This window comes from Vespa velutina, chromosome 9, assembly GCF_912470025.1.
Source record: "Vespa velutina chromosome 9, iVesVel2.1, whole genome shotgun sequence".
NCBI classification, from domain to species: domain Eukaryota; kingdom Metazoa; phylum Arthropoda; class Insecta; order Hymenoptera; family Vespidae; genus Vespa; species Vespa velutina.
The window spans coordinates 8,013,622-8,038,223 of NC_062196.1; the positions used below are offsets into that span (position 1 = coordinate 8,013,622).

The window sequence follows — 24,602 nt, forward strand, 5'->3', positions numbered from 1 at the left end:
TTATACGGTGAAAATTGTACGAGTTAGGTTGATTAAGAATCGCTAATATAGACAGATACGATCGAGACGGAAGGTGTAAAAGAAAGGTTGTACTCATCATCTCGACCGGCAGTTAAACATCTATATAAGATTGCCCTATGATCTATTCAAACTTTCTAACGTTCTTCGCGCATATTTCTTGACATTAAACGGGGAAAAAAAGAACAAAAAAAAAAAAAAAAAGAAAAAGAAAAGAAAACAACCAACTTATTTCTGAAACGTCGATCGATCTCGTTTTTCCATTTCAATTCAAAAAAATCTTTTTTATCAAAGATCAAACTTTTTTCGATCAATCGATCGATCAATCGATTAATCGTTCAATCGATCAATCTATTTTTGTCATTTCTAGAGATAAACGGAATAAAGTTTCAAAAGCTTTCTCTCTCTCTCTCTCTCTCTCTCTCTCTCTCTCTCTCACACATATACACGCACACTTTCTCTCTCTCTCTCTCTCTTTTTCTTTCTTTATCCCCTTTCTCTTTTACGACGTGTGGCAATGCAAAACAATTCGATGTTTCGACTGCATTAGAGTTTCATATTTCTCTTATACTCGCAAACGCATATGAAATCTTAGAAGTCGAACCGATCATAAGGCGTGTGCTTTTTCTCAAGAAGACATTTTTAATCGTTCGTTCGTTCGTTCGTTCGTTCATTTGTACGTTCGTACGATCATAAGTTCGTTCGGTTGGTTCCCTCGGTCGGTACTGTTAATTACGTGAACGTACAACGATGTAAACAACATATCGCAATCGTGACATTTCGATATTCCCACGTGAAATTAATCAAATGAAAGTTTCGTCGTATCGAAGGCGTGACGACGAGGTGGTAAAAGCTAAAACAAAAAAGAACGAAATAGAAAAGTTCGATCGTGAAAAAGTTTATTGAGACACGATCAAATAAAGAAAAAAACGAAAAAGAAAGAAAGAAAGAAAGAAAGAGAGAATGAGGAAGAATTAAATAGAAAGATTCAGCAGCACGATCGGATCAGTGCCATTTCGAGAATTTGCTCGGATTCGTATAGAATGGAAATATCGTAACTTGTTGCTCGACAAGGTCAAGACTAAAAGGGTCGATCCGATCGATGTTCAATGAAATCTTCGAAGTGTACTTTTCTCTTTCTTTTCCTTCGTACTTTTTTTCTTTCTTTTTTTTTTTTTCTTTTTCCTTTAAGGAGAAAAATCTACGATCGACGATAGACGTTCGTTAATAAAAAAAGAAGAAGATAAACTATCAATGTTGAAAACTCTTGTGGTTATTTTAAAATTCTAAATGAACGAAAAAGGAAGGATATATATATATATTCATATATATATATATATATATATATATATATATATATATATATATGAAGATGGATAGATAGATATATAGATAGGATAGATAGGATAGACAATAAAAGAAAGAGTATAGTAAAGTTTTCCACATTCCTATTGCATCTTCCACGATGGCGCTTCGTCGAAGAAGAGGCTTAGCAGCTTGTAAGCCGGTACCACGACTTGGGTACCTTCGATCGCCACTTAACTTGTTTAGGAATTCGTCTTTTTTACTTTCGAACGCCGGTGAAAGAAGCGCTCGTACGCGAAACGGAGAGAGATAGATAAAAGGAAAGAAAGAAGGAAGGACAGAGAGAAAGAGATAGATAGAGAAAGAGAGAGAAAGAGAGAGAGCCCGCTTCGAATCCAAAGAGAAGAAGATTGTTCTTCGATTTAGCAAAATACGATTTATGCGGACGATCGCGATCGAGATACCGTGGTCCCTGAGTTCCCGAAGAAAGCGAAGGAAGTCTTCTTCTCGACTACTACTCCTCCTTCGGAATTCCTATCGAGAGTCCGACGAATAAGAAGGTCGCGCCTGCTTTTTCGCTTTTAACGTAAAACGTTAAGATCGTAATGATAGCCAGAGAACTTCTTGGATCGGTTAGCTCTCGAAGTAAAGAGAGAGACAGTGAGAGAGAGAGAGAGAGAGAGAGAGAGAGAGAGAGAGAGAGAGAGAGAAAGAACGGGTATTAAAGGTCTCTTCCATTATGAGATTCATCCGATGCGTTTCTCTTTCTAGGAATCCTTATGTTAAAACGTTAAGTACCTCTACGTCCTATCCTCAAGGATTTTTCACTGAGGTATCAGAAATTCCAGAAACATTGTACGTATTATATAGGTGTAACACTCATGTACATAAAGTACTAGCTTTTTAACGGATTCGTTAATTTCTCCGGTTTGGTATATATCTATAAAACGAACGATTAAGCCGGTTGTTCTCTCTCTCTCTCTCTCTCTCTCTCTCTCTCTTTCTCTCTATTTCTCTTTTTTTCTTTTGCGTGTATACGCGCGCGCGCGCGTGCGCGTGTGAGATCCATTAAATCCCTTTAATGAGGCGTGAAATGGTAACTCGGTCATATCTCAATACATAAACATAGTATACTACAATCGTTTACGTTACTACTTTCTGTATACTCTCGTCTATATATGTGAATTACGGAGATTTATTGAAAATTTTCCGTCCCTCTTCATGTGTTTCTATCCTTTCTTTATCTATTTTATTTCTTTCTCTCTTTCTCTCTCTCTCTTTGTTATACGTATAAATATGTTAAATATATGTATCGTGATATAATATATTTTGTTTTATGAATAGACAAAACAGATCCCTTTCTTTTCTTTTTTTTCTTCATTTGTTCCTTCACAGAGTGGTGGCCATGGTGGTTGTTATTGCCAGGATGTTTCGCCTCGTGGACAAAGTATGTCGAGGAGTACGACTCGATCAGAGTCGCCAGATGCGACGCACGCTGCGGGGATAATCATCCGGACGAGGTAAAATTTAATCAGATTCGAGAGAGAACAATATATGTTTATATATAGGTAGATAGACAGATAGGTAGAGAGAAAGAGGAAGAGAGAGAGATAGAAAGAGGAAGAAGAGCGTTAAATTTCCTTCGATCGATTTCTTTGTCGATCAATTTCTTCTTCAACGAAACGATCGAGCGAGTGTGCAAAAATGGCCAATCCTGAGGCTGAGTAAAGGCGCGGCTAACGCAAAGAAGAGTATAACGCAAGTGTAGTACTTTGTTCGAAGCGCGGAACGATTTAAAATTTATATCGTGATAAAATCACCGGACCAGTCGGTTTTCTCTCTTCGCATGCGCGTACTTACGTGTACATGTATGTATGTATGTATGTATGTATGTATATATGTGTGTGTGTGTGTGTGTGCGTGTATCTGTGCGCTCGTGCGCTTTCACATGAGTATACGCGTCTATATATATATATATATCGTGCGCGAACCACGACATCGTTGCTGCTTAAACTCAAGCAGAAGCAAGCATGAATCATTCGGCGTTCGAGGCTTTGTGCACTTTCGTCCGCATCTAATTAATTATGCGAATGTCCCTGAATCCGCGTCCACTTGAATCATCGTCACGCTCGACGATTTATGGGGTTCGCTCGCGGCAAGAGGTGGAACTTCGAAAATGCTAATCGAGCCGAAGGATCCACGCGATTTCGAGGGCGAAAGTGCCGGAGAAAGAGATTCCTCGATCCTCGCAAATAAACGCGATGCAAGCAAACCGTTTATACGTAAGCGTGGTTTCCTGGGAACTTGGATCTTGTCCTTCCATCTCGTGTTTCTACCTCTTATCCTCTCTCCTCCTCCTCCTCCCTCCTCCTCCCTCCTCCTCCTCTTCCTCTTCATCCTCCCTCTCTTTTCTTTTCTTCTTCGAACTTTTTTCCGCTTTTTGTCCTCCTTTTCTTGTTCTTTTCCCCTCCCCCCCCCCCTTCACCTATCTTCCTTTTTTATTTTTCTTCTTATTTCCTCGACAAACGATTAACTCACTCGCATATCTCCTCATTTCCGCGATAAATCCAAGTTACGTGCTTACAAATCGTTCCACGTTTCATTATGGATGTGACTGTTCATTAATATTTAATATCGATGCATTAGTCTCTCTCTCTCTCTCTCTCTCTCTCTCTCTCTCCTTTTTTATAAATTTTTTTCTTTCCCTTTCCTTCCTACCTTTTAACGTTAAACCTCCGCTGAACTTTGAAATTATTGTCCAAAGTTGATTCCGATTATCGATTATCGAAAACGTATTCGAAAGTTTTGTCCAATGACAAATGTTATTTTAAACTTTGATGAGAGAATCATCATCGTGTTATAGTTTTTGAGTTCTCGGTTACATACAGATATGACTTACGTTTGGGTGATTCCAATGAGTTCCTTTATTGCTAATACTTTCTCTCTCTCTCTCTCTCTCTCTCTCTCTCTCTTTTCTCTCTTGGCTGCATAACGTTTGCAATGATTCAGGCAATCGGTTGTACCGGTATAGAGGACTATGACAAAGGTGGAGGAGATAGCCCTGAAGCTTTGACTGGCGGGTGGCAATAAAGTCTCCGAAGTAATAGCCTATAAAAGCTTATACCGGCAACGCGTAACGCGAGTTCCAATGTTGTGACTCCCTCTACTCATTTCTTTTTGTTATCTTTTTTCTCTTTCCTCTCTCGTTCTTGCTCTTTCCTCTCTCTCTCTCTCTCTCTCTCTCTCTCTCTCTCTCTCTCTCTCTCTCTCTTTCTTTTTCTCTCTGTCTCTCTATAGGCGGACTAGAAACGTATCTTCCGACATTATCGAAAACAGGTTCTTATCCCTGTTGCACCGACGATCAATCTTAACGGTGACATTAGATCGTATACCGTTTGCTCTTTGGAAAACTCGCGAAATACACCGGCCGGACATCCTCAAATCCTTTGCGATTATTCGTAAAGAGGATTATTTATCGTATGACGTAAAATAAAATAAATTCGTATGACGTAAAAATTTCATTTACAAGACGATGATCTAATCGCTAAATGGATTAAATATTATGAATGATTTCATATAAATATAATTTGTCCTTGGATAAGAAATATATTTAATTCGATTAAAGTTTCACTTCCTCGAAAAAGTAGAGGATCCATCGATCTAACTATGAATTTCTTTTTTCTTCTTATTCTTCTTCTTTGTTTCTTCTTCTTCTTCTTCTTCTTCTTCTTCTCCTTCTTCTTTTGTTTCGTTTCACAATGTCGATGGAATCTCGAAGGGTAACTTCTCTTCGAATGTTGCAAAGCAACATCGTATGTAACCGTTATCGAAAAGTTAAATCTACGTGGTACTTCGCCTCAATCGATCACGAGCATGTGTCAAAATCGGACTTCATTTCTCGGCTCGTTGAATTATGAACATCCGTATGTGTCACGAATGAACTTCGCAATGTTTATGATTGGCCGCTGTCGGAATTGGAAAACGTGTTTGCTTCTCGGTGCAAAGACTTCAAAGTAGCAAGCTGAACGTCTCCTTGTTGACCGTATTGCTTCGTCATCCTTAAGAGATGAAATGTTTTCTTTCTCTTTTGCTTATACATCACTATCGCTCTTTCTTTTGTCGTAAAGTTGTTGGTGAATCTTATCTCCAATTTACATACAACCTTTAATGGATATTTGTTCGATGTATCTTGCTAGTTAATTCAAAGAGTTCGTTAAACGGAATCGTTGGTTACGATTTGGTTGGAAAAAGAAGAAAAAGAAGAAGAAGAAGGAGGAGAAGGAAGAGGAGGAGGAGGAGGAGGAGAAGAATAAGAAGAAGAAGAAGAGATAACCGATGATCGAAGATTGCTCATCTCTCAATCAAAAGTTGCTGTGCAACTTTATGGTTACCATAAGGCTACCTTTAATATCTTCTTTCCTTTGATTGCATCGGAGAGTTCATGTTGACCTGAGAAAAGGTAGAGAGAGGAAGAAAAGGGAGAGAGAGGTAGAGAGAAAGAAAAAGAAAGAGGACGGTTACTTCTCCGCTTGAAAGTTATTCATTTCCGCGACAGGTAAAAAATTGACCCGGCATGAATCACCATACAATTTCGTTAACAATGTTGCTTCGGGCCAACGAGGGCGGTCCAGAAGTTTCTCGGACACAAACTTCATTAATTTACCCTCTTGGAAATTACAGGCTATCTTCGCGCGACGAATCCTTTTATAAGGAGAGAGAGAAAGAGAGAGAGAGAGAGAGAGAGAAACAGAGAGAGAGAGAGAGACAGAGACAGAGAAAGAGAGAAAGAGAGAGAGAGAGAGAGAGGGAGGCGGAGAAAAAGAGAAACAGAGAAAGAGAGAGAGAAAGAGAGAAAGAAAGAGAGAGAGAAGAAGAGAAGCAAAGATTGAGATTTCTGCCGATCTACCTCGTTAATGGCGCCACGATCGGTCGTCATCGAAACACGAATGGGAACGGTGATAAAAGCTTCCTTCTTTTCTTCTCAACCCGATCGTGATTCTGAATTGATGCAGAAGATGATGAAGAAAGAACGGAGTTGGGGAAAAGAAAGTCAGAGAGAGAGAGAGAAAGGAACAAGTCCGGTCTTCGAACGAAGTTGCAAGAATAAAGTCGTGATAGGACCTTCTTGGGCTTAATTCAAGTACGAATCGCGGGAGGATTACAATTTCAGTTTACAATATCGCTGCGTTTCGTCGGCGTTCCTTTGCGGTCGACTTCGTTAACTTTGCGCTTTCTTCTCTTTTTCTTCCTTGTAGTTTTCTTCTTATTCATCATCTTCTTCTCTTCCACATTGCCTTCCCAATCCCATCACCAGGAGCAACACCACCACCACCGCCACCACCTTCTCCTTCTTCTTTCCTGTTTCTTTCTCTTCTTCTTTTACGCTCCTCTCCTGTCGAGAAATCGAAGGTCATGAACCATCGTGTGCCAGTCTTTTCGAGCATAATGCGAGACCTCGCTGATGGTTGAATTCTTTCTCTCTCTCTCTCTCTCTCTCTCTCTCTCTCTCTCTCTCTCTCTCTCTCTTTTGCTCCAATCGATTTCGTCGATTCGATTCTCGCTGTGTGTATTTCTTATATTTATTTTCTTTCGGAGTCCCTCGTCCGTCTCTCTCTCTCTCTCTCTCTCTCTCTCTCTCTCTCTCTCTCTCGAGTTCGAATCTTTTGAATTATGTCCTTTATTTTGCGTTCACCGTTTCGCTTGGCAACGGTTCGAGGAAAGTTTCGAACTATAAAGATGAGAAGATTATGCCGACGATACGATTCGAGATATTCCCATTGGTATCATTAAATAAGAGAAGCTTCCGCGCTTTACGCAACTTTCACAATTACCTGTTACAAGTCACGAAGCGACGCGTGACGAGGCGTGGCGATACGACTCGACTAAACTTGACTTTAGTCAACTAGCTGCAACTAATAGCTCGCCTGAGAAGAAAACGAATGATGATCGATGAACGTTTAAAATCCTTTATCGATCAACTATGCGCCGAAATATATATATATATATATATATATATATATATATATATATTTAAAAGAAAAAAAGAATAGAAATTCTAGAAGAGAATCTAGATAGGAAAGAAATCAATGGCTTAATAAAGAGAGAGAGAGAGAGAGAGAGAGAGAGAGAGAGAGAGAGAAAGATTAAAAAGAAAAGAGAAAGAGAGAAAAGAGAATAAAATCGGAATAGTAGGTTAAGTTAGACTAAAATAAAATTTTACGATAATAACAATGTTGATCAATCGATATCTCTTCTGATATCTTTGTAGTGAAGTTCTCTCATTAGCTGGTCAACGGCCCCCGTAGGGCGATCACCGATGCCGAGGCAAGCACACGTTCGCCTCTCTACATTGCTCGTAAAAAGTAGGCCAATAAGTAAGCGAACCAGTTTCTTCGACCGTTCGAATGATATATGCCTCTTCTGCGACAGCCAGGACAGTCCGAGCGAATACCCTCGGTGTTCGGAACTACTAACGCTGAAAACGTTTCTGGATTTCCTTCGAGGATCCGATCTAGATAAAGGGAAAGAGAGAGAAAGAGAGAAAGAGAGAGAACGAGATGGATAAAAGGAATCGAAAAGCTATATATCTCTTTTCCTCTTCTATTCCTTCCTTCCTTCCTTCATCCTTTCCTCCTTTCTTTCTTTTATTCCTTCCTTTCTCTAATTTCTTCCTCCTAGGAAGACTTACATATCTCTAACATAAATCTTTTCCCACCGACTACGTCGAACCATTCCGAGTCATTGATCGTAAAGGAAAAAGCTAGTTTTCCGACATTCAACTGTCCTTGCATCTGCCAATGATACGGCCAAGAATCAGAGATCCATTTGAGAAAAATTACTTTGGCAAATTCAGAAATCGAAGTTTCATGTTTCTCAATGCATTTTAACCAAGGTATCATAGGATTTATCAGTTATCGAAGTTCAAATACATTATCAGAGGTAAGAGATAAAATGAAAGTTTTAAAAAGGAAGACTTTTTTGGTGTTTACTTTATGAAAGTGAAATTAATGGTAATCAACGGTTTTTCTCTTTTTTCTTTTTTTTTTAATTATATCCAAATCGAAACAGAAAGAATTGAAGATGATGATTGGTTCGAGCGAATGGGTCGAATCTTTAGTTCTCTCTCTCTCTCTCTCTCTCTCTCTCTCTCTCTCTCTCTCTCTCTCTCTCTCTCTCTCTCTCTTTTCTTCACTCGAAAAATAATTTTTTGGTAAGATAACGAAGAAATTCATTTCAACTGAATCGATTTACAAAATAACTCTTAAGATAATCATATACGTTTCAACGATCGGAGAGTTCTCGTTTGGTAGCTCGTTTGGTACTTCGAAATCGGTTTCACGCGGAGACAAGCAACGATCAAAGAGGAAAGGAAAGAAAAATTGTACGGGCGATCTTCTGGGATACGTTAACCGCAAATTTTTTTATTTTATTTTATTTTATTTTATTTTATTTTATTTATTTCTTCTTCTTTTTTTTTTCGTTTCAACTGAAAACACATTATTTAACTTTCAAGCGGTTTATATCTTCGGAGTAATATCGTCAAAGTATATAAAGGATCGATATTAATAGCAGAAAAGAAAATCTCAATATTATTATTAGAAAAGAGAAATGTTTCTACATTGTTTCAGTGTATAGAAAATTGTTTAGCATCGAATTATTCGAAACCTGGTTACTGTCCTGATACTGCTTTTATGTCACCCTTCGAAGCCGTTTGTTTGATCGCTTGTGACAATGATTCACGTTGTCCAGATTTGGCAAAGTGTTGTTCGCACGATTGCGGAGTTACATGTATGCATCCCGTCGGTTTAGACAACAGAACTGGTAAATCAACATTCTCAATATATACTTTACATAATGAATATAAACGCGATCATTTTAATTCTCTAATAAAAGTTTTCTAAAATTTCAGATTTACCACCGATCCCGCAAAATCTACAGATAAGACAACAAAAAAGTAATCTCATTCATTTGAATTGGCGAAACATTGGTCATGTTTATCCAAATGTATCCGGTAACGGGGATGTCAGATATTTAGTGGAGGAACGTCATCTTATTGGTCCACGTTATTTAGAATCAAGATTAAGTTCATGGACCGTCCGACATGTTTCTACGAAACCTCACGCGACTCTTCGTGGTCGATTGAAGACAGGCCATTGGTATCAATTTCGTGTTGCAGCGATCAATGGAAATGGTTCGAAGGGTTACTCTCAACCATCGAGACCTTTCAAGACAAAAGGTAATTATCAAGGTTTATGACTATTTTTATAGAAATCAATTTTTAAGCATTAAAGAAATTCACAACTATGAGGGAAAAGATACATTGATACGTTTAATTTCTTATCGATCCCATTTACAATTGGTTTCGATGAAATAGCACGTGCACCTCATCAAAATGAAATTCTCCCAAAGAGAGATATTTTTTTGCGGAGGGCCCAACATTTCTTCCACCTTCAAACCGGTTTTATTTCATCTTCAAAAAGAGCAGACACACGGAGTAGGCTTGATTCATAATCTCAAAGAAAAAAAAAAACAAAAAAAAAAACAAACAAAAAAAAAACAAAAAAAAAGAAAACAAAAAAAATTCTAATTAGAAACGAGCGATGAAAGTTGCATTAACTTTGGATTTTCTTTTACCTGCATGAAAGATGGTAAGGACAAGTCGACGCTTTGACATGGAGTTAGCTGACACTTCAACTTATTCGCGTGTATCATTATTTGGAAATTTTTTTTCACCGATAATTCGCAGGAATACCATTCTTCGTTAAAAGCGTCGTCCGTCAATTTTGTACCCTTTAATTACAAAAGATTTAAATTGAATTAATTGATATATCTTTATGTTTATCGACTCACCGCTTCGAAAAGTTCTTGTACATAGAAACATATCATGTACAATTGTAAAACAGCAGCAATGCTATACGATATTATTATGAATCCTTCTATGTTCATTCTCATGTTCTAAAAGTATAAAATCACATTAAATAATAGATATTACATTAGAAATATGTCATAAATAATACCGTGGCAAGCATGAAGCTTAAAAAACAAAATCGAAAGACGCTGTCCAAATGAATGATACAAACATTGAACGAGAGTATTTCTTTCAGCATGATCGTGGCTCTGAAAAGAAAAAAAGGGATAAAAACAAAAAAAGAAAGCAAGAAATTTATTACGATGCATTAGCGTGTGTCTGTGTGATTTTCAAAAAAAAAAAAAAAAAAAAAAAAAAAGAAACTAATTTTTAACGAAATAAACGGCCGACTTACCGGACAACGACGGAATGATGATGGAACAACGAATCAAGTTCTTTCTCGATAACACGATCACTTAGATATTTCGATTTTAAAGAATTTTCTTTTCTTCGAAATACCATCCCGAATTTTATTCTCATATACTTGTATTGCGATGTTAACAATAGTATTAAATGCAAAGTGTATATATCAGTACTGACCTTTTTCAAAATCACATAAAAAGATCCGAATATTTCAATGATAACATTAATGATATAAACATTACGTGAGATTGATTCCTCGGAGAAACTAATTGGTAGAACGTAATCCTCATGTACGAATTCTTCTTTTTGAAAGAACGTTATAAATGCCGTTGAGACCCAAAGTACAACCGTAGAGACTTCGGTAATCGTATAAAATTTCAACATTTTTTCTACGGGCCCAACGTAAGTTACAACAATGGTTTTTAATAAATCATTATCGATAGAAAATAAAAAATTGTAATTCCCGATCAATCGTTTCAAAAGATTCCTTTGCCGGTACATATGAAAAAGATTAAAGAAAATCTCAACGATGATTATTAAATTCACTGTAGATTCTCTCAAGGCATATTCTTTGGGCACACGAAATATTCCAATGATGCAACCACTTGTATATATTAATACTATTATCCAAGTAGAAATGGCATATAATTCGGAAAGTAAGGATAATTCAGATCCGTCTGAAGTTATGGGTAAAACATTGCCCGAAAAAAGATTCGCTAAGACGTTTAATCGATTGGTGTTTTGAAAATTGATCGACATCGATAAGAACCGTTTGAAATTTATAGAATTATTTACGTAAACAGATCCGTACTTCGAAGTTGTTCCGTATCGACTGTATTTCCCTTTGAAAGAACAATCCAGGTCCTTTCTAATTTATTATTTATAAAAATGAATACATACATATATATATATATATATATATATATATATATATATATACTTGGTCTCGCTATTGAAATATGCATATGATTCTAACTATTAATAAATATCCTTGTGTTTTTCGTCGTACGTCTAATTATTAGTCGATCGGAAATATCCCCTTTGTTCGAAACGCAAAAAAAAAAAGAAAAAAAAATATATATATATATATATGTATATATAAGTGATAATAATATCTGACATTAGAAACATGAAAAAGAAGAAAATAAAAGAAGAAGAGAAGCTGTTCATCCTTTCCTTTTTAATCGGCTTAACTTTGTCCGACTATCATCATCGTATAATATATTAATGAAAGGTGAAAGGTACAATTTCCCTTTAAATTTATTATGCAGAAATCGATAGTCGGTGGAAGAACATATAGCTAAAACCTGTAGCTTCTATTTCTTTTTATTTTATTCTTTTTTTTTTCTTTTTACTTTCAGAGCCACGAAATCCTAAAGAACCACAGAACCTGACCCTTTCAGGGGCACGTTTGGTCGGTGGAAAGTTGAGAATCAATCTTCGATGGTTTAAACCCTCATCGGACGTTCCGATAACCTTTTACAAAGTTTTCTGGAGCAGACGCATTCACAGTCCAACGAACGATTCTGTACTCGTATATCACAGGACCGTTTTAAAGGTACAATCATGTTAACAAAATTTCTAATACGATCGTTATGTATAAATCGTTGTCCGTTTTTAAATGTATTATCTAAATGGATACGGTTAATTATTAAAGAATAACAATTTAGTATATAATATTTTTAAAACAATTCGATGTCAATTACAATAATATTTTTATATGAATAAATAATAAATAATAATTCAAATAAATATATAATTTATTTAAATATTTATATATATATATATTAAATAATAATTTTCTTGGATTTATTTAACATTAAAGGAAATAATAATCATGTAAAATATATTTAAATCGGACATACCGTATATTAAATGTTTCGTTTGTTGTTTGTCCTAATTTCTTACGAAAACAAGTCCCTTGGAATTTCATTGAAAATGCAATTAAAATGCCAAGGGAAGAAATGTTATATGTTCTTCTAATTTCGCATGACATTCGTATCAACGAATTTTCAAACTTTATTGTCTTAGGATAAAACTTGTTACGAGTTGAAGAACTTAGAACCAAAGTGTCAATACTTTCTTCAAGTACAAGCGGTCGCGTTATACGGTGGAAGACGTTTGGCTTCACGAAAGGCGTCAAAAGTTTTCAACGCAACGGATTATATGGCCTTTGGTAAGAACTCGAAGAATCTTTTTTGGAAAGTATTAGATAGGATTCTCTCTACTTTTTCTCTTTTGTTTTTCTTTTTTTTTTTCTTTTCCTTATTTTTATTTCTTCTTCTTCTTTCTTCTTTTTTTCTTATTTTTTTTTTTTTTGATCTATCTTTTTTTACTCGACGACGAATAATAATTAATGTCGAATAAGTCATCGAAAAAATGTGCACTTTCAATTGAAGCCGACGTCGGAAGACGTTCTCGCAGGTGCGAAAGATATCAGGAAGGTCTTCACGTAAGAAGAATGATATGTCATTGTGGTGACGTTAAGGTACGATTGGTATGGACGATTAATCAAGATGCAAAAATGTATAACATCAGTTGGAAGGAAGAATCATGTACTACGTCGATTTACGAGGACAATGTGAATACGAAAAAGAGACTATCGTGGAAAGCAATTCAGGTAATCTTTAGGTCTCTCTTATCTTATTTATCGTTAATCGTCTGCTCGTGATAACGATGAAAATGTTTATCCTCTAAAATAAATAAAAATTAAATGAATGGTCTCTGAGATATCGTCCGACCATATATTTGCTCTAACTACTTAGATTACAAACTTCCATATAAATCTCGTCGACGATCGTTCGATCAATATCTTTTCATATCTAACAAGATCTCTCGAGAATGTTAAGAAGAAAAAAGAAAAGAAATGACACAAAAAAGAAAAAAAGATATTTTTATTTCGCAGACGCCCCATTACGATCTACGTAATCTTAAACAAGATTGCACGTACAGCGTGAACGTGAGAAATTTATATAGCAATGATAAAAGGGATGAGCACGGTACGAGCATAGAGTTCTTCGCTACGGGATGCCAACAGGATCGCGATGAAAAAAGATGGAAGTATTCGAGTAACAAGGCTGCGCAATGTAAAAAGAAATCTTCCAAGAGTAAAAAATATTCCGAGGATACTGATTGACATTGAAATTAATTGACAAATTGATTTAATATTTTTAGAAACGTTCGTTTTAATTATTAATTATCATACAATTTTATATATATATATATATATATATATATATATATATATATATTTTAGAACGTTTCGACGAGTCAACAACAACTACCCTAATTTTATAGTGGTTTGTATTTAAATGCATTATTTTGTTTACGTGTGAATTTTCATATTGAAACTTTTTCCTACGCAAATTCTTTATCACTTTAAATCTTATTGACGCATTAGATATGCATAGCGTATTGTATCGATTGACTTTATTTTTTCTCCTTTTTTTTTTTTTTATAGTCCTTTTATAGTTACGTCGTTGTTTGTTATGACACTTAATTTTATAGTACAACATATTACCAGATATGTGATTGATATGAGAGATTATATATATATATAAAAAAAAAAAAAAAGAAAAAAAAAAAATTCATCGTACACTTATTGTAGATTCGTTTCGATTGTAAAATGAAAAGAAGAAAGGCAAATGTTTTCTATTAGATAATAATTATGAGCATAGATTGTGAATATTTTTATACAATATATAATATTATCTTTTATATATTTGAAAAGATAACATGTCACCTTTAATAAGTAATATATTTTTTGTCGAATACGTTTTCAAATATTAACTAATATACAATTCGACTATTCTTTTTTTTTATTACAAAAAGAAAAAAAAAACACATACACATTTCCATTATTTGGCACTTTCTAATGGCACAATTTCTCTTTGGTAAAATAACTTTAGTTACGTATAAAAAGAAAAAAAGAAAAGAAAAGAAAACTTCCTTATCCTAAATCTCGAAGAAAATACAAAGTTGTTAAATAAATATTATCAGCGATTATGCATAAAAATAATAATAATAATAATAATAATAATAATAATAATAATAATAATAATAATAATAATAACGATTAAGGCGTTTTGCTTACGAAATAACGCGTTTTGCGTTTTATCGAAGAAAAAAAAAGAAAAGACATGTATATATATATATATATATATATATATATATATATGTCATACTTACTTATATAATCTTTGGCAAGATCATTATTACCGTGCAAAAAATTATTGAATTTGGCAGTTATGATAATTTCATAATGGAAAGACAGAAAATGATAAGATATATATGAATCGAAAACATTCTTCTGGCATTGGAATATCCTGAAAGATGATGATAAATCTCTCGATCGCCTTCATTTTGATTCGGTCGATAATTGAATTTCAATGTTCCATTGGCTGACTCGACGCCTTGGAAGACTCCTAACTGCAATGAAAAAAGAAAAAAAGAAAAAAAAAAAGAAAAAAAAAAGAGAAAAAAACATTTCACTTCAATTTAAACATATTTATTAATTATTCGATATTATCTTCTTTAATCGTGTATTCACATTCATTTACCTGATCTTTGGATATTGTGAGTTCTTCAGTCATTATGAACCATGTTACTACTTCCTGACAATTAGGAGTAGTCAATGATCCTTCGTAGGTATAATAACTCTTTCGATTATTCGGAAGTAATAAATGGGGGACGAGTTTTGCTCTTAATGCAGCTGTACTACTTCCGACCCATGCTGAAACTTGCTCAGTTGCATTTATTATTGGATTTAATGCCTTATTATCCTCCTGACTTAACTACAACGTAATTATCATATATTTATAAATTATCATGTATTTTTTTTTTTCCTTTCCTTCTTTATTTTTCATTACTTTTTTTAAATAGCTCAACTTCGATGGAGTTTCAAATTTTTTTTTTTCAATATACCCTTCTATCGTATATCTCAAATATTTCTCCCTCCCCCGCCGTCCTGCCCACATATTTTTATTTTTCTTTCTTATAAAAATAGAAAGAGAGAGAGAGAGAGAGAGAGAGAGAGAGAGAGAAAGAGAGAGAACAAAAAAGGTAAATACAACATAAATATATTTACCTTGAACAATACGGTAACCACGACTATACCGTTCTTATTCTCAGATGCTATACTGGCATTATTATATTGATCATTGTAATGAACCAAATGCATTTCCAAGGGATAACGATAAGAATTTATTGTATGCTCAGATCCCCAATGAAAATGTAATTGTTCGAAGGTATATTTTGACGAAAGATATTCGCTTTCCAATTGCATTGGCAAATCATGAAGATTAACTTGTACTGTTAAAAATAAAAATAATCGTGGTATTACGAATTGCTTTTATCGAAATAAATTATTATCTAATATATCTTTTACTTACTGGTATGTCCATTATTGGTTACCATTCCGTTGAACGAATGATCGTATCCTATGAAATGAAGCTCACCCAAATCTTTTTTTATTGTATTCACCGTAACGATGTTAATAGGCGACTGTTTCTTTCCAGTTTTGCATTGTCCTGGCCAATTGTTAGGACCTAAATAGGGTAAAAAAAAAAAAAAAAAAAAGAAAAAGAAAGGAAAGAAAAATAATTATGAAATCTGTTTTCTTTTTTCTTTTCTTTTCTTTTCGCAAAAAATTTTCACACATTTCGTTCTTTGACCTACTTTTTTTTTTTTCTTCTTTTTTCTTTTTTCTTTTTTCTTTTTTCTTTTTTCTTTTATCGTGTACTCAAATCGCATAAAATAGTTATAAGCAAATTATCCAATCTCATATAATAGTTATCAGCGATTGAATTTGTCGCGAAGTTTCTCGCGTAGGTACGAGTAAATTTATATTCAACGAAGTTGCGAAGTCGGTTACCATTTTGCTAGAAATAGCATTGGTCTCTGCGAGGCATACGATATAATTCTCACTGTCACATTATTAGTATCATTGGCCGTGCAGAAATTAATAACGTACGCTAAGAATCTTATGATCTTGTGATTACGATTTAATATTGGGTGTCACGTTCGTTAACGTGCCGACGTGTCATTACGAGAAAAATATCATAATGTCGAATAAAATACGTACATAAAACGCTCATATAATATTATACATTATTTATAAGAGAAAGTATTTATAAAATTAGATAAATGAAATAACGAGTAAATATTCAATGTTTTCCTTTTTTTTTTCTTTTTTTTTTTTTTTTTTTGAATTGTCAGTCGTAAGCGTAAAAAAGAAAAAGAAGAAGGAAAATATAGAAAGAAAAAAAAAAAAAAGAAAAAAAAATAATTTATAGCTCGATCATTGTGGTTACTATTCGTCGACGATTAAAAAGTAAACGATTCGTTATCTTCGTCCTCGATTGTTATCGATAATTTCATCGTACATCGATCGTCAACAAATTATTATCATTTTTCATTATCTTATTGTTATAGATTAAAATTGATTATAGGCAAATTACCATGATCTCCCCAATATGACCAATCGGCTGTTCTGACCGTGTGAACACCTAGAAATAAAACAAATCAAAAATAAAAATTCAACATACAATTTATAAATATATATTATAGATTATCTATTTAAATCGTTTTATATACAAAAGTGCAAAAAATTACAAAAGAAGATTACACGATCACACGATCGAAGTTTACATTGAATTGTAATTAGTAGAGGAAAGAACGATTATGATCGTGTACCGAATGAAATTGCCATGAATCCGATCGAATCGATCAGGTCACACTAAATAAATACATCTCTAACGTAATAGTCATTATCGAATAGAATTCATCTTATCGAATTGAACAATACGTCATAATGAGATACATATTCATTGACCTAATGAAATTCATTGAAACGAAATTCTATTGAATACACTCTTTCCATATCTTTTTGTTTTTTCTTTTATTTATTTATTTATTTTTTTTTCTTTTTTTTTTTCTTTTTTTTTAACGGGAAAGAGAAAAAGAAAATTCTTCTCGATTTTCTTTGAGATTAATCATTTAATCGATTGAAAAGTGGAAACGTAGAAAACCGAACGAAAAGTAAAACAAACAAACAAACAAACAAACAAACAAACAAACAAACAAACAAACAAATAAACAAACAAACAAAAAAGAAAAAAAAATAAGGGAAAGAACGTTTCCTCGTCAGTAGTGCATTTACTCAATGAACCCAACAAGTAATTGAATGTGCACGACAGGAAAGAGAATTGACCTCATTGACCGTTAAGCCCAAGCACAGATTCATTTGGTCACTCGCGCGGAACATCCATTCGATGTACGCACTTTTTGTTACCATTGATACGAGAGAAACGAGAACAAGAGAGAGAGAAAGAGAGAGAGAGAGAGAGAGAGAGAGAGAGAAAGAGAGAAAGAGAAAGAGAAAGAGAGAGAGAGAGAGAGAGGACGAAAGAGATAGAGATAGAAACTTCCGAGAACGGAACGATTGATGGAGATGAAGAACATCCATCCTGATTGAGGCACAATCGTGTAACGTAGATAGAAACGCCGGCGCTTTATAGATAGCCATTATTATCGTTATATTACATAGTCGAATCGTTCGAACGACCAGCAGATTTTAATGAACGCAACTCGCACTTCCGTTCAATCATCGCAATATTTCATTATCGTCATCGTCGTTCTCGACGATGTTTCGTGTCGATAAACCGTCGCAATGGAAAAAGAAAAAAAAAAAAAAAAAAAAAAAAAAAAAAAAAAAAAAAAAAAAAAGAAGATAATAATACATATAACAACTTTGGAATTTTCTCGCATGAAAGAGCAAGGGCATGGATTTATTTCTTTTTTTCTTTCTTTTTTTTTTTTCTTTTGTTTTTTTTTTTTTTATTGGCTTCCTCGAATAAAAATGATGAAATTGTTGGAAACGAATGACCCGAGGGATTTAAGACTCTTGGAAAAATCGAATTAAACGAAGCCACCCCTCGGAAGGATGGAAAGAGAAAGAGAGAGTGAGAGGGAGAGAGAAAGAAAGGGAGAGAAAGAAAGAGAGAGAGAGAGAGAGAGAGAGACAGACAGAACAGTTTAAAGATCGCGAACTTCCGTTTCTTTTTCTTTTTTACCTGCGATAACGATGAAGAACGTAGGATAAATCCACATCTCGTGAAAGAAAGGAGAGAAGAAAAAAAGTAAAAAAAGGAAAAAAAAAAGAAAACAAATAAAAAACTTGGTACGAGATAGAGTTCTTTAAAATGAGAGAATTCGTTTGGTAAGGAGAAAAAAAGAAAAGTGAGAGAAAGGGAGAGAGAGAGAGAGAGAGAGAGAAAATAAGGGGAAAAAATGGAAATAGATGGATAGATAGATGGATAAAGAAAGAAAAAAAAGATAGGCACACACGCGCACGCACACACAATTGTCGTGTGTCAGCGTCAGGTGTACGACTGCCTGACTGACTGACTGACTGACTGACTGACTGACTGACTGGCTGGCTGTATACGCGACGTAAATCTGACTGAATAACCCTCGAGATTACGTGAGAGAGGACCTATCGACGAGATTTAACGTTTGCACGAGCTTCGTCAACGAGCCTGGACGAAGCCAGCAGCGCGATCAGCCGTTTCGTGATCGCGTCCTCCCTCGTCCAATTGACCGGCTTCGTGCTTCAAACACGCTGGTTTGCACCTCTTCTAAACTCTCCTCTCTAAACTTTTCAATCGACACAACCAACGCCATTCGTTCTATCGTTCTATCGTTTCATTCGTTCGTTCGTTCGTTCGTTCGTTCGTTCGTTTGTCGTTCGTTCGTCCGAAATACGCGATCGTGAACTTTTTTTTATTCGAAAAGAAAAAAAGATGAAACAAAGATAAATAAAAAAATTCCATTTTGATATTTATACGTCCAACGGATTCTTTTTCTTCTTTTTTTTTTTTTTGTTTCTCTTTTCTTCTTTTTATTTTTTTTATCACTAAGGATTTTTTCCTCCCCCCCCCCCCCATCGATCGCGTCCATTTAATCGAAAAACCAAAATATTATATTTTTCTCATTATCATTATTATTATTTGTTATTGTATTAATGTTTATTTATTGATTGATATTTTGATTGATTAATTTGTTTAATCGTTATAATTTTTTTTTTTTTTTTTTTTTTTTAGAATTATTTAATATCGATTATTAGATATCTAAATCTTACTTTCACGTTAAAATATCATTATTATTATTATTATTATTATTATTATTAAATATAACTTGTCGAAATGTTGAATAAAATAATAATTGAATTAATTATAAAAAAAAAAGAAATTTTTGTCTGTTGATGTAAGCGGTGTGTAATGTTATTTTTAATTCGACATTCACCGAATAGATTGGAATAAAAAATCAGATAAAGTTCAAACAATACGAATGAGAAAAAGAGAAAGCGAGAGAAATAGAGAGAGAGAGAGAGAAAAGGAGCTCGTAAAATGATACTGTCTACATCTTGAAATAGTATGACCAGGAAAACGAGCACAGATTCTGCGTATCGAGTTTCGCAAAACAACCATCTTTCTCTCTCGATCTGAAAAAGTAGAATAGAAAGAAACAAATAAAAAAAAAAAAAAAAAAACAAAAAAAAAAGAGAAAAAGAAAAAAAAAGAAAGTTCTTTTGATAGAAAATAATATTATGTAAAAGTAAAAGTTTTCTCAATCAAATGTCCTTCGAATTTTTTATGTGTCCGATGATCGTTTTCTCATCTTTGAAAGAGAAAGAGAAAGAGAGAGAGAGAGAGAGAGAGAGAGAAAGAGCATAGACCGTAAAGAATTCATTTGGCAGCATAGAGAAATAACTATCTCGAGTGTAACTATTTCAAGTTTCGCGGTATATTTCGCGAACGTGGTCCAACCACTTATTCTTACTGAGATATGCAGAAACTGAAAGTTCGTGAAACTCGGTACTCGTTTTCTCTCTCTTTCTCTCTCTTTCTCTCTCTATTCGCGGTCTGGTTGAAATAATGCCAATAATATAGCCATAGGAGCAAATAGAAAATGCCATTATTCCATTAATACGTTTCTATTTTTGAAAACATAAAAAGAAAGAAAGTAAGAAAGGAAGAAAGAGAGAGAGAGAGAGAGAGAGAGAGAGAAAAAAAGCAATTAAGTAAAACATTGAAGAACAGACATACGCTCGATAATAAATAAATGATATCGCCAATGATTTATGAATCACGATTTTTACGTTATTTATCGATTACTAATTAACGTACTGCGAAGACGATTCAAACTAATCAAATAATAAAATGACAGTAGAAAGATAGATGAGTAAGGAAACTTGTTCGAATAAGGAATAAGAATAAATTTTCTTTTTACTTTTTTCCTTTTTTATTTTTCTATCGATAAGAAAGCTCTCTTTCTCTCTCTCTCTCTCTCTCTCTCTCTCTCTCTCTCTCTCTCTCTGTACTCTCCTTCTCTTCCTTCTTCTTCTTCTTTTAATATCCAAGAGAATACTAAGTTGATATAAAGTGGAGTCGGATATAGTACGCTAAAGATTTCGAGTAAAAAACAAAGAGGAAACGAAGAGAAGAGAGAAAGATGGATGCTGTATGCATATATAAATGTATATATATCTACATGCTTATATACATGTATCCATGTGCGATGAAAGAGGGAGAGAGAGAGAGAGAGAGGGAGAGAGAGAGAGAGAGAGAGAGAGAGAAACGAAGAGACGAAGAAGAGGCGCGTTCCGAACGAAAATAGAAAAGCGGTTTAGGAAAGTCGTTTAGTGTCAGCCAGGGTGGAGTTCCATGTGGTTCCCCACGATATCGTATCTCTCGTACTTTTTTGATTACTCCAGGTCCGTTGATCGTTGTAAAATAATGGTTCGACCAACGGTAAGATCGTCCCTTAGAAGTCGTGATTCTTCCTCAACGTCTACAGGACCAGACGCAAGAGAACGAATAAAGGATTGTTGTCGTAAGTTGGTCGCTTTTATGTGTACTCAAGTTGGCGTAGGTGGACTAGTCGTTGGCTATGCCATAGTGGGTGCTTTTGGTTTCATAATGATCGAGAAGCAGAACAGTATCGTCGATCCTGATTGTTATCGTTATCCGATTCAAAGGATGTACGCTGAAATTCTTTGGTATAGAACAGCAGGCGACCAAACGGTAAATATATTCAATAGGACGGCTTTCTTCGTTGTATCGAACAATATTCTTAGGGAACTTCAGGAAAATTTTACCGCTGTCTATTTGAAAAATAGTTGTAACATCGGTATGACCTCGTCCGAGCAATGGTCATTCCCCGCAGCTCTCATGTTTTGCCTATCGATATTCACCATGATCGGATATGGAAATTTGGTACCTAGAACTCCATGGGGCAAAGGTGCAACGGTCATGTATGCCGTATTGGGAATTCCCTTATACGTTTTATATTTTTTGAACATGGGAAAAATCTTGGCACAAACGTTCAGATGGCTCTACACAAATTTACACGAGTGTACGGGACAGAGAAAACCTGGGCAAAGGATAACCGTACCCTCTACCGCTTGTCTTTGGGTTATCTTTGGATATGTCCTAGTTGGATCGATCATGTTCGCCCAATGGGAGGGCTGGGATCTTCTCGACAGCACTTATTTTTGCGTGACCTCACTCTGTAAGATCGGTATGGGAGATTTTATACCTGGATGGACACTCGGTGAATCCACGGAGAGCAGTCATACCAAATTGGTCATCAATTTCGTCTATCTTCTTCTTGGCATGGGACTGATCGCCATGTGTTATAATCTTATGAAAGAGGACGTTTACGTGAAAGCGAGGGAACTAAAGGAGCAGCTCGATCACGCGATGGACGCTGCTCATCATCAGATGATTACGTGCTGCCGATCGAAAAGTTTAGTCTGAGTTTTTTCTCTTCCGTTCGACAAACTTTCGTGACTCTTAAGATCGTCTTATCATGAATGGATCTTGTCTCGAATTACAAATCAAGATAATTTCTTGATAATACCATGTCATTTTTTAACATTTCTTCTTCTTTTTTCTTTTCTTTATTTTTTTTTTTTTTGTTTTTTTTTGTTTTTTTCTTTTCACTTTTTACTTTTCTGTCCTTTAACCGACATGAGAATTTTCTCATGTATTCGAATTATCTATATTTATCAATACTAAGTCGAACTCTATTTTGCTAATACCATGGTGAACTATCTCGACGATACTGTCGACGTTAAAATGAATTTATCGTCATTGAAAAGTCATTGGCATGGATTAGAGAAAGCACATGGTACACGTGGGTAGGAAAATATACATAGCTGGTAATCGCGCTTCTTTGACAATAAATTATATACCACATTCCATGCTAAATATTTATATACGTTTGCGAAATATTTTAACGGTTTCTTTCAAAGGAGAGAGAAAGAAAAAAAAATACAACTCTTAAAACGTAAAAAGCTATGACTCACACCGACTACGTTTATAGATTTATGAGAATAATTTAAACACTTGACAACGTTATACGAAAATAATTCGACGCTTATATATCTGATATAATATTTATACGTTATTTAATAAATAGGATTTATTTAATATAATTAATAAAAATAATAATATGAAAAAGAAAATGTTCTTTTCTTGTTTTCTTCCTTTTTTCTATCTCTTTCAAGTAATTCCCTATGATTATCAGACCAGACAGATCTTTCCTATGATTATCGAGCGAGAGGTGTATCCTTTTTTTTTTACGTCCGTCGATATTGCAGGTTTCTGTATAGTCATGAAGCATGCGTCGGTAAAGTAATTTTCTACGAATCAACAGTCGATATTGTCAATTCAGCATCTCTCGATTCAAATTGACTCCAAAGGTAAACAAAAATTAATTGATACTAAAGTTAATGCTAAATTGTATTATCTTAAAAATTAATACGTTTAAAATAAAAACATCTATAAAATATTAATCCAAGAGTTTCGAACAATTATGATCGATTAAAATCATTTAACTTAATCCGTATACCAAAATAAAAATAATAATTTAATAATGATAAATCTCAATGGGGATGGGGATTGTCGGCGGGGGGGTTAGGATGAGATAAAATTATCGCGTATGTCAGGTTCGTAAATTTCATAGATAGAAAATTAGTCGTTTCTTCGGGACATTAAAATCTTTGCGGTCTGTTGGTCTGCGACGAAAGTCTGTCGTTTGGCAAACCTCCTGAATTCTTAAAATCTGCGAACGATGTTTTTCGAAGTTTCTAGAGCAATTTGTCGGTCCGATCTCCTTCACTTGGCACCTGAACACACAAACGGACTGCAGTTCTCGACGATTTGTCGAATCACTGCAGAAACTATGCTTCCCACGAGCCCTCTTTTCGATTTTAGGTTGCCCGTATATCCGCGTACGTGAGGACTTCAAAGATCTCCCATGGTGTTCATATTAAACAACAAAATAGAAAAAAAAAAAAAAAAAAGGAAAAGATGAGGAAAGGGTTAAAAGGAAAAAGAAAGAAGGACCGACCAATTTTATAGAAACTAAATAGTAAAAACTTATAAGAGCCGATTATAAAATCACTCTCGATTTCAAAATAAAATTGATTATCTCTTTTCTACGCTTGGCTTACTTTGATATACCTACTCAAAGTTATCCCTCTTCGCGGTTACGTTCTTGAGCTACCATGAGTTACCACCCATTAATATAGAGTCCGACGTCGTTTCTATACGTTTCACCGAGCACAAAGTCGACTTTCAGTTTGGATCGAGTTATCGCAATAGAATTTCCGAGTTATACGATGATCCATCGCTGGGCACTTCTCCTTTTACATCGGGGCACAACCTCGTGCGATTCTCTTTCCATCGATCGTTCGCATGGAAAGGATTAAATGCAATCAAGGAGAAAAAAAAGAAGAAGCAAAAAATAAAAAAAAAAAAACAAATGAAAAAAAAGAAGGAGAAGTAGATAGTAATGTCTTCGTAAAAAAATATTTTATCAATTAATCGATAGAACATTAAAAAATCATCAATATATATATATATATATATTTGAAAAGATCTTGCTTTTCATTCATTTTCTACTTACTTATTTTTTTCCTCAACATTACCATTATATCCAA

General features: G+C 34.5%; 4 protein-coding genes across 11 annotated transcripts in view; 2 read left to right on the plus strand and 2 right to left on the minus strand.

The window, feature by feature from the left end:
* Nucleotides 1–11,442, minus strand: part of LOC124951628 (odorant receptor 85f-like) — a 24,485-nt gene extending 13,043 nt beyond the window's left edge. The window contains exons 1-5 of one of the 4 annotated variants that reach the window (XM_047500332.1): nucleotides 10,587–11,442; nucleotides 10,404–10,440; nucleotides 10,174–10,278; nucleotides 9,958–10,113; nucleotides 8,623–9,835 (exon numbers count right to left, since the gene is read on the minus strand). In XM_047500332.1, the coding sequence (XP_047356288.1) occupies nucleotides 9,785–9,835; nucleotides 9,958–10,113; nucleotides 10,174–10,278; nucleotides 10,404–10,440; nucleotides 10,587–11,353 (1,116 nt within the window). In that variant the 5' untranslated portion in view covers nucleotides 11,354–11,442 and the 3' untranslated portion in view covers nucleotides 8,623–9,784. Of the gene's footprint in view, nucleotides 1–8,622; nucleotides 9,836–9,957; nucleotides 10,114–10,173; nucleotides 10,279–10,340; nucleotides 10,441–10,586 lie in introns of those variants that run through there. The other 3 variants (XM_047500330.1, XM_047500329.1, XM_047500331.1) reach the window with 3 other exon arrangements.
* Nucleotides 1–14,317, plus strand: part of LOC124951627 (anosmin-1) — a 16,013-nt gene extending 1,696 nt beyond the window's left edge. For all 4 annotated transcript variants that reach the window (XM_047500325.1, XM_047500326.1, XM_047500327.1 and 1 more), the window contains exons 3-9: nucleotides 2,719–2,843; nucleotides 8,952–9,144; nucleotides 9,233–9,559; nucleotides 11,956–12,152; nucleotides 12,626–12,770; nucleotides 12,994–13,214; nucleotides 13,500–14,317. In XM_047500325.1, coding sequence (XP_047356281.1) covers nucleotides 2,719–2,843; nucleotides 8,952–9,144; nucleotides 9,233–9,559; nucleotides 11,956–12,152; nucleotides 12,626–12,770; nucleotides 12,994–13,214; nucleotides 13,500–13,730 — 1,439 coding nt within the window. In that variant the 3' untranslated portion in view covers nucleotides 13,731–14,317. The remainder of the gene's footprint in view (nucleotides 1–2,718; nucleotides 2,844–8,951; nucleotides 9,145–9,232; nucleotides 9,560–11,955; nucleotides 12,153–12,625; nucleotides 12,771–12,993; nucleotides 13,215–13,499) is intronic.
* LOC124951631 (putative carbonic anhydrase 3) lies at nucleotides 14,144–24,602 on the minus strand. 2 transcript variants are annotated; one of them, XM_047500335.1, is made up of 6 exons: nucleotides 24,569–24,602; nucleotides 17,053–17,100; nucleotides 15,985–16,140; nucleotides 15,681–15,904; nucleotides 15,154–15,387; nucleotides 14,144–15,022 (listed from the first exon to the last, which is right to left on the minus strand). In XM_047500335.1, exons 1-6 carry the CDS (start codon nucleotides 24,591–24,593, stop codon nucleotides 14,840–14,842), a joined length of 870 nt encoding a protein of 289 aa, XP_047356291.1. In that variant the 5' UTR covers nucleotides 24,594–24,602; the 3' UTR covers nucleotides 14,144–14,839. The 2 variants fall into 2 exon arrangements, with proteins under 2 accessions (XP_047356291.1, XP_047356290.1); XM_047500334.1 differs by lacking the exon at nucleotides 24,569–24,602 and adding an exon at nucleotides 18,667–18,833.
* Nucleotides 21,284–23,054, plus strand: LOC124951630 (TWiK family of potassium channels protein 18-like). Its single transcript, XM_047500333.1, has one exon. The coding sequence runs from the start codon at nucleotides 21,319–21,321 to the stop codon at nucleotides 22,411–22,413; it is 1,095 nt and encodes a 364-aa protein (XP_047356289.1). The 5' UTR covers nucleotides 21,284–21,318; the 3' UTR covers nucleotides 22,414–23,054.

Coding starts and splice junctions, on each gene's coding strand:
- LOC124951631 (XM_047500334.1), bottom strand. CDS start 18,703: ATGTGGATTTATCCTACGTTCTTCATCGTTATCGCAG. Junction 17,101..18,666: donor GTTCTTCATCGTTATCGCAG/GTAAAAAAGAAA, acceptor TTTTATTTCTAG/GTGTTCACACGGTCAGAACA. Junction 15,905..15,984: donor AACCAATAATGGACATACCA/GTAAGTAAAAGA, acceptor TATTTTTAACAG/TACAAGTTAATCTTCATGAT.
- LOC124951630 (XM_047500333.1), top strand. CDS start 21,319: ATGTGGTTCCCCACGATATCGTATCTCTCGTACTTTTTTGATTACTCC.